The following is a 13,932-nucleotide window of genomic DNA, read 5'->3' as shown; positions in this document are numbered from 1 at the left end:
AACCCACCAGCGGTTCCTTGGAAGAAAGATGTGGCCGACTGCTTCAGTGAAGATTTACAGCCTTGAGAACCCCATAGGGGCAATTCTACTCTGTCGTATAGGGTTGCTGTGAGTCAGAATCAGCCCTACAGCAGGGGGTTTTAAGTTTGAATTTGGAAACCCCGATCCTAGTTGTTTTTAGTATTGTGAGAGACTGACCCAACTCATTCGAGGCTTCTGTGACCTTCAGAGAACATTCAAAGACTTGTAAGATGAGTTAAGTGAGAATACAGTCCTGTTCAAAAAGTCTGGGCTTGACCAGGGGTTGTCAGCAGGAAATTTCCAGCAGCTGGAAATTCACAAGCATTAGGGAGCTTATCATGTCCACTTGCATCTGAAATCTTTACTTTATTGAAGACTATTTTTTAAAAGCATGAACCAAAAGGAAATGGTCCTAGAAATGCTTCTTTGTTTTTTTTCAGTATTATTCCAAGTGTTATTCCAACTAGTAAATGTCAGTTCTATTAATGAGGGTTTCAGAGCCCTGGTGGAGCTGTAGGATAAGCACTGGACTGCTAACCACAAGGTCGGCGGTTCAAACCCATCAGAGGCTCCTCAGGAGAAAGATGAAGCTTTCTCCCTATTATACAGGGCTCCTGTGAGTCGGAACCAACTCAGTGGCAGTGAGTGAATAGTGAGAGTTTGCTGCCCCCATTTAAAAGACATACAATATGTGTGTGTGTGTGTGTGTGCTCTGTACTGTAAGTCTATCACTGTCCCAGATAGCTGAGACATTCCTAAATCTAGGCCTGTTGCTTCTCAGACGCTAGGGACACCTAGGTTATTAAGCACAGAACTTTCTTCCCACAGTTTACATAAAAAAATTAACAGATCTCTGGTCTTCATTCCATTTTTTCCACGGAATAAAGACCAAAGGGATGGGAACAGCTGGGCTTGGTCTGGCCTGGGCCATCTTGGTAGTTTCTTGTTGAGGAGGAGATATGAGGAAAGAACCACAAGGTAAAATAGTGTTACGGGGGTCTTTTGAGTTTTGTGGAGTGAGCTGCTGATTTCCTGAAGCTGTGTGTTCCCTTAATTTCAAAGTAGTTTTGCAAAACACCAAAACCAGATGCATTAAAGAGGCATAAAAGGAAATAAAGTGAAGAGATTTCATGTACCAACCCAGGAGCTAATGAGTTGATTGGATTGGATTATAGGCATCGCGGACGGTGATCCACAGTGCAGACATCACGTTCCAAATGCTGGAGGACTGGAGGAACGTAGACTTGAACAGCATCACCAAGCAAACCCTGTACACCATGGAAGACTCTCGCGATGAACACCGGAAACTCATCATCCAGTGTAAGCTGTTCCACCAGAGATTGTGTCTTTCTGTTTTTGTTTTTAATAAGACCTTGGTAAATATTCCAATGGCATTCCCCCTCCCCCTCACTGTTTCTATTAAATGGGTCTGCCCAGATGGAAGGCTTAGTTTATTTAAGAGGACATGTGTCAATATTGCTGGGGGAAAAGGGTTCTGGTGCAACTGGGCAGCCCACAATGTCATGCAAAAGACCCTGCATGTGATCCTGAATGCAGATGTAGTTCCACGGAGGTGACATTAGTGCCTCTCAGGATATGTCAGTCTGAAGTCAGTGGAGACACTGTATGTTTTTCAGAGGAGGGTCTTCTGAGTCAGCCCACGTATTGTCAAGTAAAATTTTCCATCTCAGTCAGTAAGATGTCTGAGAAAGGGGGCAGATGGTGATTCCTTCTGAAGACTTATGTCTACTGCAGGGACCCTGCTTCTGATATCACCATGGTAAGGTCAGGATGCTTATTCTTAGCAGTAAAGAAGTACAAGAGGGCCAGGGGACACCATCCTCATTCCTCAAACGCCCACCTCAGTCTGCTGCCCAGGCCACCTCCCAGTCTAGGGATGCTGGCTTTGCACCTCTAGGCCACGTTCTTCCTTCGTCCAGTCTAATGGAACAGGGAGTATGAGAGCCAGAGGGTGAGTCAATACACCCCCACCAGCTCTCAGACAAAGACGATGAGGAGAGCATCTCCCAGGAAGATTGCTGCATCGCCACCTTCTGAACAAGATGAGCCCCGGAATCATGGGAGTAGAAGTGGCGTGTTTGGAGACATTCATAGTGGCTGTCTTTTAAAATAACCGTGCGTTATTCTAAAAGCTCCTGTCTCCTTAGATTTCCATCATGTGCACTATTGTCTGGAGGGAAAACTTTCAGTTCATCTAAGCTTGTGGTACTTATAAGCAAATAAGGTTCTCTAAGATGTTCCTGAGCCCTGGTGTGGGGCTGTAGGACAAGCAGTATCACTGTACTGCTAACCGCATGGCTGGCTGTTCAAACCCAGGAACCATTCTTGTAAACCCTATACAGGGTTGCTATGAGTCGGAACAGACTAGACAGCACACGTTAACAACAAAAATGTTCCTGTGAGGCCTGGTATAGTGGTCAAAGCAATGGAGAGATCAGTGGTTCAAACCCACCATCCGCGCTGGGAGAGAAAGATGAGGCATGCTGCTTCTGTGAATGTTTGCAGCCCAGGCACCTAGGGAGGAGTTCTGCTCTGTCATGTCCGGTCACTATGCGTGGGAACTGACTGTACAATGAAGGGTCTTTGGATTTAAATGTTCTTATTCCAGAATTCATTCCCGCTCTACTCTTTTCTAAAGCAGATGGACATGCATGGAGAAATTGTTAGAGCAGAGAGTTCTCAATGACAACCAAACATTAAAATGAAGTATTACCAGAGAAAATAAAAGGGCAGATGACATGGAAACGTTCCCTGAGGCCTTTTTCTTGGTCAATTCCAGGCTTACCTCAGCTTTATTTCTTCCTCTCTGGCAGCCCCAGCCAGCTTTCCCTGGCTCCCTGACATCTCTCCACTCCTTGGGTTCTTCTCTAGGGACAGGTCCCAAGTGGCACCTAGTACCCCAGCTCCTCCCCTTCTTGATGTCTCCAAAGTCATTTCCCCCTGTTGGGAGTTTTAGGGCTCATCACCAAAATAACTGTTCAGTGTCTCGACTACCTGTTCTATGACAGGTCCTGTGCCAAACTGGTCCCTATATGATCCTATTTGATCTCCACATCAACCACCTGAGAAAGACACTCTTGTCACCACCGTTTGACAGATGAGGAGACTCCTCAGCTTCAGAGAACTGGTGAACTGGTCCCAAGGTCAAAAGGCCACTAAGCCACAGGGCTGGAACTCGAACCCAAGCCTAGTCCAGCATCACCTCTAGGTACCATTGCTGGTTACTCAACGGAGAAAATACCCAAGTGTGGGCAAGTTTCAGACGTTCCCAGATTGTTCCAAGTTCTCATAATCATGTTCCTCTTCTGCTTCTTCTACTAGAAGATGGATGGACAGCCCACATCTGGCTCGGACGTCATACCAGTCAGATGTGACAGTAAAATGAATGGAAACCCAGGGTGAGCCAACTTCCTGGCCTTGCTCATCACTCTGAGCAGCTTAAAACTCAGCTCTTGTCTCCCTTCTGTGTGGACCCAACTCACAGGAAAAAGATTCAGTCACCTGGTTTCTTGCTTTAGAAACCACGCTCCAAGCCTCTGCTGGATCACCATGGAGGCAAAAGAACCATTGGGTGCTTCCTTCTGCAAGCTCCTTTCAGTGCAGGGCAGCAGGGTGCCCTCTAAGCTCTGAAGGTATTCTTCTAGAGGAATTAGATGTTGAGTTTCTTTATTTTTTAACTTTTAATTGGGAATTGAATGAAAGTTTACAGGCAAGATCATCAGCTTTATAGTCCACAAATCATACATTTGTTTCAGCTCTATGATGACATTCCCTCCCTGTAACAGCAGTTATCCTACTTCCTCCCTGTGCTTCCTATCTGGGCCTGGACCAAGAGGTACTTGTTTGACCAGAACATGGGAACACTGAATGGTTCAAAATTCAGAAAGGTGTGCGACAAGGTTGCATTCTTTCACCATAATTATTCAACCTGTATTCTGAGCAAATAATCTGAGAAGCTGGGTCCTATGAAGAAAAATGTGGTATCAGGATTGGAGGAAGACTCATTAGCAACCTGCAATATGCAGATGATACAACCTTGCTTGCTGGAAGTGAGGGGTTAAAACACTTACTGATGACAGTCTCAAAGAGCACAGCCTTTGGTGTGGATTACATCTCAGTGTAAAGAAAACAAAAATCCTCACCACTGGACCAATAAACAACATTTTTATCAACGGAGAAAAAAATTGAAGTTGTCAAGGACTTCATTCTTCTTGGATCAATTATCAACACTCATGGAAGCAGCAGTCAAGAAATCAAACGATGTATTGCATTAGGCAGATCTGTTGCACAAGAACTTTTTAAAGTGTTGAAGAGCAAGGATGTCAACTTGAAGACTAAGGTGCACCTGACCCAGGCCATGGTATTCTCAATAACCTCATATGCATGCAAAAGCTGGACAGTGAATAAGGAATACTATAGAAGAATTTATGCTTTTGAGTTATAGTATTGGAAGAGAATATTGCAAGTGCCATGGGCTGCCAAAAGAACCAACAGATCCGTGTTGGAAGAAGTATAGCCAGAGTGCTCATTGGAGATCAGGATGGCCAAACTTTGTCTCTCAATCTTTGGACATATTGTCAGGAGGGACCAGTTGCTGGAGAAGGATATCATGTTTAGTAAGGTGGAGGGTCAGAGTAAAAGAGGAAGACCCCCAGCGAGATGGATTGGCAAAGTGGCAGCATCAATGGGTTCAAGCGTGGCAACAATAGTGAAGTTGGCCCAGGATCGGGCAGTGTTTCGTTCTGTTGTGCATAGGGTCACTATGAGTCGATGGCACCTAACAACAAAAGGAAATGATAGAAATGTTTGGAAATTGAGTTACACCTTGATTTATTGAGCGCTTACACACAAAGACACAGAAGATTCAATGAGAAGAGACTGTTTCACAGTGGAGATCACCACAGCGATAGTTCTCACATCTTCTCAAGTGTTCTCTAGATTACAAAGCACTTCTAGATTCCATTATCTGACTTGCAGCTGAAGACACAGGCTGTGAAACGGTGTGATGCTCCCCAATCAATTAATAAGAAAACCAAGGAGTAGCGAGAGAGATTGCATCATCTATCCAACAGACTCATTTTCCTGAAGCACCTACTGTGTGCTGTGCACTTAGAGGCCGGTTGGGCCACTTGCCCAATATATCTGTGGTCCAGCACCATTTAGTGGTCTCATAGGCCCTACCGCTGGACAGAGAGCCAGAGAACAGAAGTGCCTCTGCCCATTCATTCATTCATACAAGCATTTATTGGGTAAGAGTTGTATTGCAGATAAAGGCGCCATATAATGGACAAGAACAAGAGAGAAGATAGATACGGGCATACACGTGCATAGAGAAACACACACACCTAACTATGGTACAATGGTATTAAAGCTATAATGAAGGTTGAATTTCAAAGAATACACAGCCCAGGGATTGTAGAGGAGTGATAAGTTGTGTTGGAAAGGGTCATGGGTAAGATTACAAGGATATTACGATGAGGGTCATTTCGCTGGTCCATGAAGAACCAGAGAGAAGGAGAGTAAAGACCATTCCAGCAAAAACAAAAAACAAAAAAACTGCCTAAGAAGAGGCCAAAGGCTGTGATGCATTGGGGCTTGTAGGGGAATGGCAAGTGTTTGCAGGGATGGAAGATGGGCTTGTGAAGGTAAGTTAGGGCATATTTCAGAATCTTGAATGCCCTGATAAGATTTTTAGAACTTTATTCTATAAAATGAATGTTATTTCTTTGTTTGTTTGAGACATAGCCCTGTTTAAACACAACTGCAGCGATGTGAGTCGGTTTCTCTTCTGTTGACAGTGTATCAAGAGTTTGACCATCTGTTGGAAGAGCAGTCTCCCATTGACTCCTACATTGAGTGGCTGGATACCATGGTGGACCGATGTGTTGTGAAGGTGGGTTGACTGGAGCTGCCCTCCACTACTCACTGTTGTCAACATGTGGATAATACAGAGCCTGTCAGTGAGCTGTTAGAACGGCCCTCAGTTGTCACAGAGCCCTAGGATTCTAATGAGAGGCTTGGTGGTGGTGGTGGATGTGGAGGTGGTGATGGGTCCCTGAGAAGATGGGGGACAGCAAGTAGCTGGTCTCAGAGTCTCCTACCCCTGATTCAACCAAATTAGTGTCTCCTTTATCTGTTGTGTATATTGGGGTTCTGCCTAATATTTCATTTTTCAAAGTATATTTTTGCCACTGAAAACAAAAAGTCAAAAGCCACTGCTCCATGGCACTGACCCTGGAGACTCATAAGCTTTCCTGTCATCTTTTAAGGAGACACTGATAGATGAAAGGTCAAGTTGACCACTACTAAAACCAGGCACTTTCTTGTAGGTTGCTGCCAAGAGACAAGGGTCTCTGAAGAAAGTGGCCCAGCAGTTCCTCTTGATGTGGTCCTGTTTTGGCACAAGGGTGATCCGGGACATGACCTTACATAGTGCTCCCAGCTTTGGTAAGGCTACTGCCCTCAGCTCTAGACACTTTCCCCCCCTGGGCATTATGAATTGAGCGCACTTTCTTGAAGTCAGTGACACAGTCTTTCTTGGCCACAAAGACATCGCCTGAGACACATCTGTTCTAGGGGACATGACATGTTGGGATTTTCAGGGAGAAAGACAAAATCGCATGCTAAAGGTTATATATATATGCAACTCTGAATACATGGATGGTACTATTTGAGTTTAAAGAGGATTACAGGGTGTGACTGTGCCTCTCTTTGGCCCGCTGTCCCCAGCACATACTTCTATAGGTTCATCTTGGAACATTCCAGAGTTGTGCTCCTCACCTCTCATGCCCCACATGAGAAGAAATTTTTATTTGAATATTTGCAAATGACATGATTGACACCCCAGGGGTGGGGAGACTGTCTAAAGTTGTCTTAAGGAGCTTACCCTCATCCAAAGAGGGCATCTGCTCTGATTCCGCTTTTGCGTTTGCTAACCTCTCTTGGGTTTTCATCATCTCTGGGAGACACCCCACCCCAACTCCTCTCGATGACATCTCTGCCCACAGCGATGCTTAAAACATTCTCAGTGGCAGCCAGCTGATGGCTGAGTTGGGGTGAACGCTAAGCTCCTTTTCACTGGGAAGGAGTCTGCATTGAGGCCAGTTCACCATTAGCTGAGTAAGGTGGGCCTCTAAGGCGTTATCCAGCCATTTGAAATCTCTAAACGCTTGGGCCTAGTTTCCTAGGCATTTCAGCACGGGGCTGCTGATCCTTTTTCTGGGTAATTGCTTCAGTTCTCTGTTTTACTTTGCAAGTAGAGATGTGGTTCCGTTTCTCATTATCTCCAGTTAAGCCTATCAGCTCTGGGTGTTTGTTCAGAGTTTAATTTGACACTTTTCCATCTCGCTTTTTTATGGTCTTGTCACCATTTTCCAGTTGTGCTATACAACAGAATGAATATGTGGCGAAACAAAGAAGGCACTATTTTTTCCAAACAGCTCTGTCCCTGAAAGACTGTGTTTGCCCCAACGGGAGACAGGTTTTGTTGTAGGTTTCTTTCATCTCCGCATTTGGGAAGTTCTCTGAACCTGCTTACGCCATGGCTACACATGAAAACTCTTTTGCAGCAGTCTATGGAAATGTTCTGGTGTCTGCTACCTGGGCAGTACCATCAGGTCTGGCATGGCATGTTGATGACTTCCAGCCTACCCAGCATAGTTAGCGGTAGCACACGCTAGCTCAGGCTCTGGGAAAATCATTCCTGCATCACTGCTTTTACTGCAGCGAGTGGCTGGAAAAGTTTGAGGTTTTTTTGAATGCTTTGAAATGAAAGAATCAACAGTATCACACACACACACAATATCACACACTATCAAGGCGTTCTTTCCTTGATGTATCCCTTTTCTTCAATTGGCTGATTCTTACACTGGCTAAGTATATTGTCAATTTCCATTCATTAGTCAGGGAAACTAATGTGCTTTTGCTGTATACTTTGCATTTCATATCTTTGTAAGTCACCAATCAGTGTGACAAAGGAAATTTGGACAGTGGATTGATTTGGGTTCTATGGCTAGGTTAGACTTATTACTAAGAAATATGGCCCCTTAAAAAGTACTTCAGTCTTTCTGAACAACATACTATTTTCAGACATGGTGGCAACTTAGGTAGCTGGTCACAAAATCTGATCACAAAACTTTTAGATAGGAAAGAAAACAGCATTAACCCAATTTCACTTTTACAGGATTTTTCAGCCCAGAAGGGGTTGAAATAAATAATACCTGTCTCCAAGACCTTTTAAGCAAACAGTCTGAAATGGTCTCCCTCATCTGACTCATTGTTGAGTTTTGAGGCTTGGGGGTAACAGACAAGTTGAAAGAATTTGTGGCAGACAAAAGCTCAGCTCCCCCTTTCTGCCTGTACGTGTCAAAGACACAGTTGGTGGTTGTGTTTGGCTCATGTGTTCCCTGTATGAAAACAGCTAATTAGGAAAAAAGAGTCCTCTGTTCCCTGGCCCCCTCCCCCAACTGCTGGAGCCAGCTCTATCTATCTTATAACCCCCAACACGATCCTTGTCTCTGTGAATGGGTGGGGAGTTTGTGTGTTAGCGGAGAAGGCTGACCATCACAATGATCGTGTGGAATATCACAATGATCCCTTGCGGGTCTCTATCACCTCTTCCCCGAACAGCCTCTTTCAAAGGTAGCTGACTCCTTTCTTCTCCTTAATTCCTTTTCACTCCTTTCTCCCTAATTCCTTTGCACTGAAAGACACTATGCTGTGAACTCAAGTAGTCAGACTTTCTTTGCTTCTGCAAGCAACGGTCTCCAGCAAAAATTAGTCAGCAAAGGTAGCCCAGGCAGGCAATGAACTTTCAGTCCTAAAAGAGCCAAACACACTCAAGTTTCTAATTTGAAGACATGATTTTTTAAAAGCACCTATATTTCCTGCTGACAGGTCTGATTTCAGTTCACACGCTACCTGGGTCCCAAGTTACTGCTGGTGCTTTGGCCCTTTGGCTCTGTTTTCATGAAACCCCTTTATTTCACTGTGAGGAAAGCTTCCAAAGGAAACGAAAGTCCCAGGAAGCCCTTGAGCATAAAACAGTTGAAAAAGTAGGCCCAAGTCTGACAGCTGGTGGGGCCAGATTGCCCACCATTGTCCATGATGTGTGTTTACTGGCCTCGCATCAAAGGCTCACCCATTCGGGCAGGGCCTGGGAAGTCATGTGGGCAGGTGTCAAAGAACAGCCTATGAAGGAGAGATGGTTCTGAGCCCTTCTGACCACTTCTCTCTACTTGGATGTCCTAGCTGAATCTCCTTTCTACAGAGCCTGCTAAGATGTAGGAACTGGACACCCGCAGTTTCACTGAGGTCCCCATCAAACACTTGCTGAAGCTGAAGAGGACTTGAAGCATTTACTGATGAAGATCAAAGACGGTAGCCCTCAGTACAGATTGTTGTTGTTATTAAGTGCCATTGAGTTGTTTCCAACTCATAGTGACCCTGCATAGGGTTTCCAAAGAATGGCTGGTGGGTTTGAACCATCAACCTTGAGGTTAAGCAGTACAATGCTTATCCTACGGCACCACTCCAGGATGGATTACACCGCAACGTAAAGAAAAAAAATCTTTACAACTGGACCAATAAGCAGCATCATAATAACCAGAGGAAAAAATTAAAGTTGTCGAGGATTTTATTTTACTTGGAGCCACAATTAACACCCATGGAAATAGCAGTCAGGAAATCAAATGGCAAATTGTTATTGGGCATATGTACAACGAAAGAGCTCTGTAAAGTGTTGAAAAGCTTAGATATCAGTTTGATGGACTAAGGTGCACCTAACCCAAGCCATGGTCTTTTCAACTGCTTCATATGACCACAAAGGATAGGCAATAAATGCAATTGTTATTTATTGTTGTTAAGTGCCGTGGAGTTGGCTCTGATTCAGTGCTCCTACGTAGGGTTTCCGAAGAGTGGCCTACTGAGTTTGTGATTCAAGCCTTGTGATTCAAACTGACCTTGTAGTCCAGTGCTTATCCTCCAGCACCACATCAGGACCACCCTGGATAATGACTAAGGGAAGATCAAGGCAGAATTGATGCTTTTGAATTAGGAGGTTGACAAAGAATATTGACTACACCATGCTGTGCCTTAAGAATGAACGTAAATCTGTGTTGGAAGAAGTATCACCAGAAGTCTCTTTAGAAGCAAGGATGGTCAGACCTGGTCTAACATACTTTGGACATGTTATCAGGAGAGATCAGTCCTTAGAGAAGGACATCACACTTAGAGAAGTATTTGTAAGAAAGAGAATGACCCTCAACAAGACAGACAGACTCAGTGGCCACAATGGGATAGATAGGATTGTGGAGATGGTGCATGACCAGACAGTATTTTGGTTTTTGGCACATAGTGTCTCTATGAGTTGGGACTAACTGGACAGCACCTAACAACAAACTAACTCTCCCCACACTCAGGAGAGTAGGAGAAAGCCTGGTGATCTATTTCTGAAAGGTCATAGCCTCGGAAAATGCTACGGGAACATAGTTCTACTCTGAAACACATAAAGTTGCTGTGAGTTGTAATCAGCTTGAATGGCAACTGCTGTATTGATTCAGGCGAGGAAGCAGAGACCCAGAGAGAGGAGGGACTGGCTCCATGACTCACAGCTAAGTGGCAGGCCAAGTTCAGTTCAGAATCTTCCTGCTCAGGTGGAAGCTCTTGCTCCATCCATTGTGCTCCACTGCCACGACCCCTTCTACCTTTCTTCCTAGAGCTGGTTGTCATTGAGTTGATTCCAACTCACAGCGACCCCATGTGCTTCGGAGTAGAACTGTGCTCCATTGGGTGATTTTCAACGGGTGATTTTTTTTAAAGCAAATTGTGAGGATTTTTTGGGTGGACTCGAACTGTTTGCACCACCCAAAGACAATAATAAAAACAACAAATAATTTATAACAACATGCAGTGAAGGCCTATTTACATGCTGGATATGATATCAGGTACCGCAACAAAACCTAAGTCCTGGTATGGCACTGTACGATAAGCACTAGACTGTTAACTACAAAATGGGGAGTTCAAACCCACCAGCAGTGCCTGGGAAACCCTACTTAGGATCCCGTGTGTCCGATCTGACTCAATACCACTTAACAACAAACTAAAACATGAAATACTTGCTTTTTCTGCTGTGGGCTAATGTGTTAGACTGCAAAGTCATTTGAACTGCAAGGTCGGCAGTTCAATCTCATCAGCTGCTCCTTGGAAACCTTATACAGGGTCATTATAGGTTGGAATCAACTCAAACAATGGCACCTAACAACAACAACAACTAAGACAAATACCACAGAATCATGGCCTAAAAGGGCTAGACAAATTTGCCTAATCCACACTGATGCTTTTAAAAGAAATCCATATTGATGGATTAAGGGTTTTAAAATTTTGTTATGCTATGAATGGAGAGGACAATAATTAGACAGTAATTAGACTGTCTTCAATAATAATAGCTGCCCGAATAACACAGTCCACAAAGACAATGTTCTTCACTCTACTTTGGTGAGTAGCGAGCATCTGGGATCTTAAAAGCTCATGAGCGGCCATCCACTCACTGTACAGCTATTGGTCTCACCCTGTGAGGAAGAAGAAAGAAGGCTGATGAGAAACGAAGATGCTTGGAATCTACTAACAGTTCAATGGACTAATGTAAAACATGAGCATCAGTCTCCACGACTCCGAGACCAGAAGAACTAGATGGTGCCTGGCGACCACTACCAGCTGCTCTGAAAGGGTTCACATTCGAAGGTTTCAGGGGGGAAATATGGAATGAAACTCAAAATTATTTTTTAAAAAGACCAGGCTTATTGGTTAGAAAGAGATTAGAAGAACCTGAGTGAGACTACAGCCCTTCACGTCTGGAAAAGAACTCACCCTCGTGGCCCAATTTTCAGTCAAGCAGGAGATAGGTATATATTGGGGGACAACAGCACTAGTGAGGTCTGCTCACCATGGAATGGTCAATTAAAACATGTGATTGAAAAAAGCAAAGGGCCAAGAAAAGAAAGAAGGAAAGAAAGGAAAAACATTTTGAGGGTAACGAAAAGCAAGGTGCATACATAATATTCAGGATTATTATAAAGTAATTAAAAGAGTGTGGTGTTCTAACAGTGTTAGACAATTACGAGTAGAAACCCATCAGTGATGCCCAAGACAGACGAACAGGAAGCTTGCCTCCAGCTCAGCAGATCCTTGGTCCCTGGCCTACAGCACAAGAGGTTTGTGTGAGACAACACTACAAACGAGTGGGGACTCAGAGAATGGGCCTGGTACAAATGCTTTAGGGGAAATAAGATGAAATTAGACTCCTTCCCAACAGCTGCTAACAATAAACACCTAAATGCCAAAAAGAAGGAGAAAGGTCGAGAACCTTGTAAAAGAAAACATGGAGTGGTGTCTTTATGACTGTGGAATAGGAAATGATATTTTTGGAAGAAAAAAAAAAAAGGCAGGGGAGGGAACAAATCAAAAAGAAAACAGTGTCAAGATTGACTACCTTGAGATTGTAAGCTTCTGTTTAGCAAGTGTGTCATAAACAAAGTCAAAGCAAACAAAGCCATACAAAGGGAGAAGATACTTTGCAAGGCATATAAGCAGCAATATGACTATAATATGTTGTTTTTGTTAAGTACCATCAAGTCGATTCCAACTCATAGAGCCCCTGTATAGGGTTTCCAAGGAGTGGCTGGTGAGTTTGAACCGCTGACCTTGCGGTTCAAAACAACCTTGCGGTCTAGTGTTTATCCTACAGTGCCACACCAGGACTCCTCTAAATATGCTTTAAAAAAAACCCTAATAGAAAAATGATTGGACAAAGATTAAGAATAAGCAATTCACAAAAGAGTAAATTCAGATGATTTCAATAATCATATGACAAGATGTACACCTTTCTAATAATTATGGAAATGCAAATTTAAAAGACAGTACCACTACACACCCTTTGGACAGGCAAATGGTAAATTTCTAGATCCCACCAGTTGGACTGTAAATAATTTTTGGTGAGCAATTTGGCAATGTCTAATGCATGTGTTCTTAGACCCAGCAATTCAACTTTCTAGACACAGGGAGAGAGTTACAAAAATGTTCATCGCAGCGAATTTCTAGTAGTGAAAAGTTGGAGACAACTGAAATCCCATCAACAAGAGAATGGAGAAATAACTTGTGATCTATTCAAACAAGGGCCAATGAATGAACTGGAACTACGTGTGTCAGTGTAGATCTCTTCTAAAATGAGAAGTGTCCAAAGCAAGCTGTAGAGTACTGTGTAAAGTGTGACATCATTTCTATCACATTTGAAAACAAAAATTATAAATATCTATCTAGAAAGGAAAAACTGTTGCCATCAAGTCAATTCCGACTCATGGTGACCCCCCTTGTGTTTCCGAATACAACTCTGCAACATACAGTTTTCAGTGGCCGAATTTTAGAGAGTGCCAACCCTAACCTCCAAACTGTCAGTGAGCAGTCGAGGAAGTGATGAATACCAAATTCAAGACCTCTGGGGATGAAGACAAGGAGGCAGAGGAACTGGAAGAAGGAAGAGAACATAAGAGGCAGGCACTTCTTTATCTTCATTTATTTGTAAAGATTTCATTCACACATTAAAAATGTTACAATTTCATAAAGTGGGGTGGTGATTTGCAAAATGTTACAACTTCATAAAGTTGGGTGGGGAGTACATGGTGTTTCTTAAAAAATTTTTTCTTAAGTTTGAAGTTTTTCATGAGAAAAAAGAAATGCTCTGGTTCTCTACAGGGTATTCACTTTGTTACCAAACAACAACAACAACAACAAGATCTCCTTCTGTCTCTCTCTCTCTCTCTTTTTTTTTTTTTAGTAATTTATTGTGAGTTGAGAACATTCAACAAATCACAGACTTCATTTCGTTTTCATGATGGT

The 13,932-nt window shown here is 43.4% G+C and overlaps 1 protein-coding gene across 2 annotated transcripts in view; it reads left to right on the top strand.

The window, feature by feature from the left end:
• The window catches only part of RFX4 (regulatory factor X, 4 (influences HLA class II expression)), a 222,706-nt gene that overhangs the window by 171,354 nt on the left and 37,420 nt on the right, over positions 1 to 13,932 (top strand). For both annotated transcript variants that reach the window (XM_006865252.1, XM_006865253.1), the window contains 3 exons: positions 1,197 to 1,341; positions 5,841 to 5,935; positions 6,372 to 6,489. In XM_006865252.1, coding sequence (XP_006865314.1) covers positions 1,197 to 1,341; positions 5,841 to 5,935; positions 6,372 to 6,489 — 358 coding nt within the window. The remainder of the gene's footprint in view (positions 1 to 1,196; positions 1,342 to 5,840; positions 5,936 to 6,371; positions 6,490 to 13,932) is intronic.

This window comes from Chrysochloris asiatica, unplaced genomic scaffold (genome assembly GCF_000296735.1).
Source record: "Chrysochloris asiatica unplaced genomic scaffold, ChrAsi1.0 scaffold00076, whole genome shotgun sequence".
Classification (NCBI taxonomy): domain Eukaryota; kingdom Metazoa; phylum Chordata; class Mammalia; order Afrosoricida; family Chrysochloridae; genus Chrysochloris; species Chrysochloris asiatica.
This window is presented reverse-complemented; position numbering and strand designations above follow the sequence as displayed.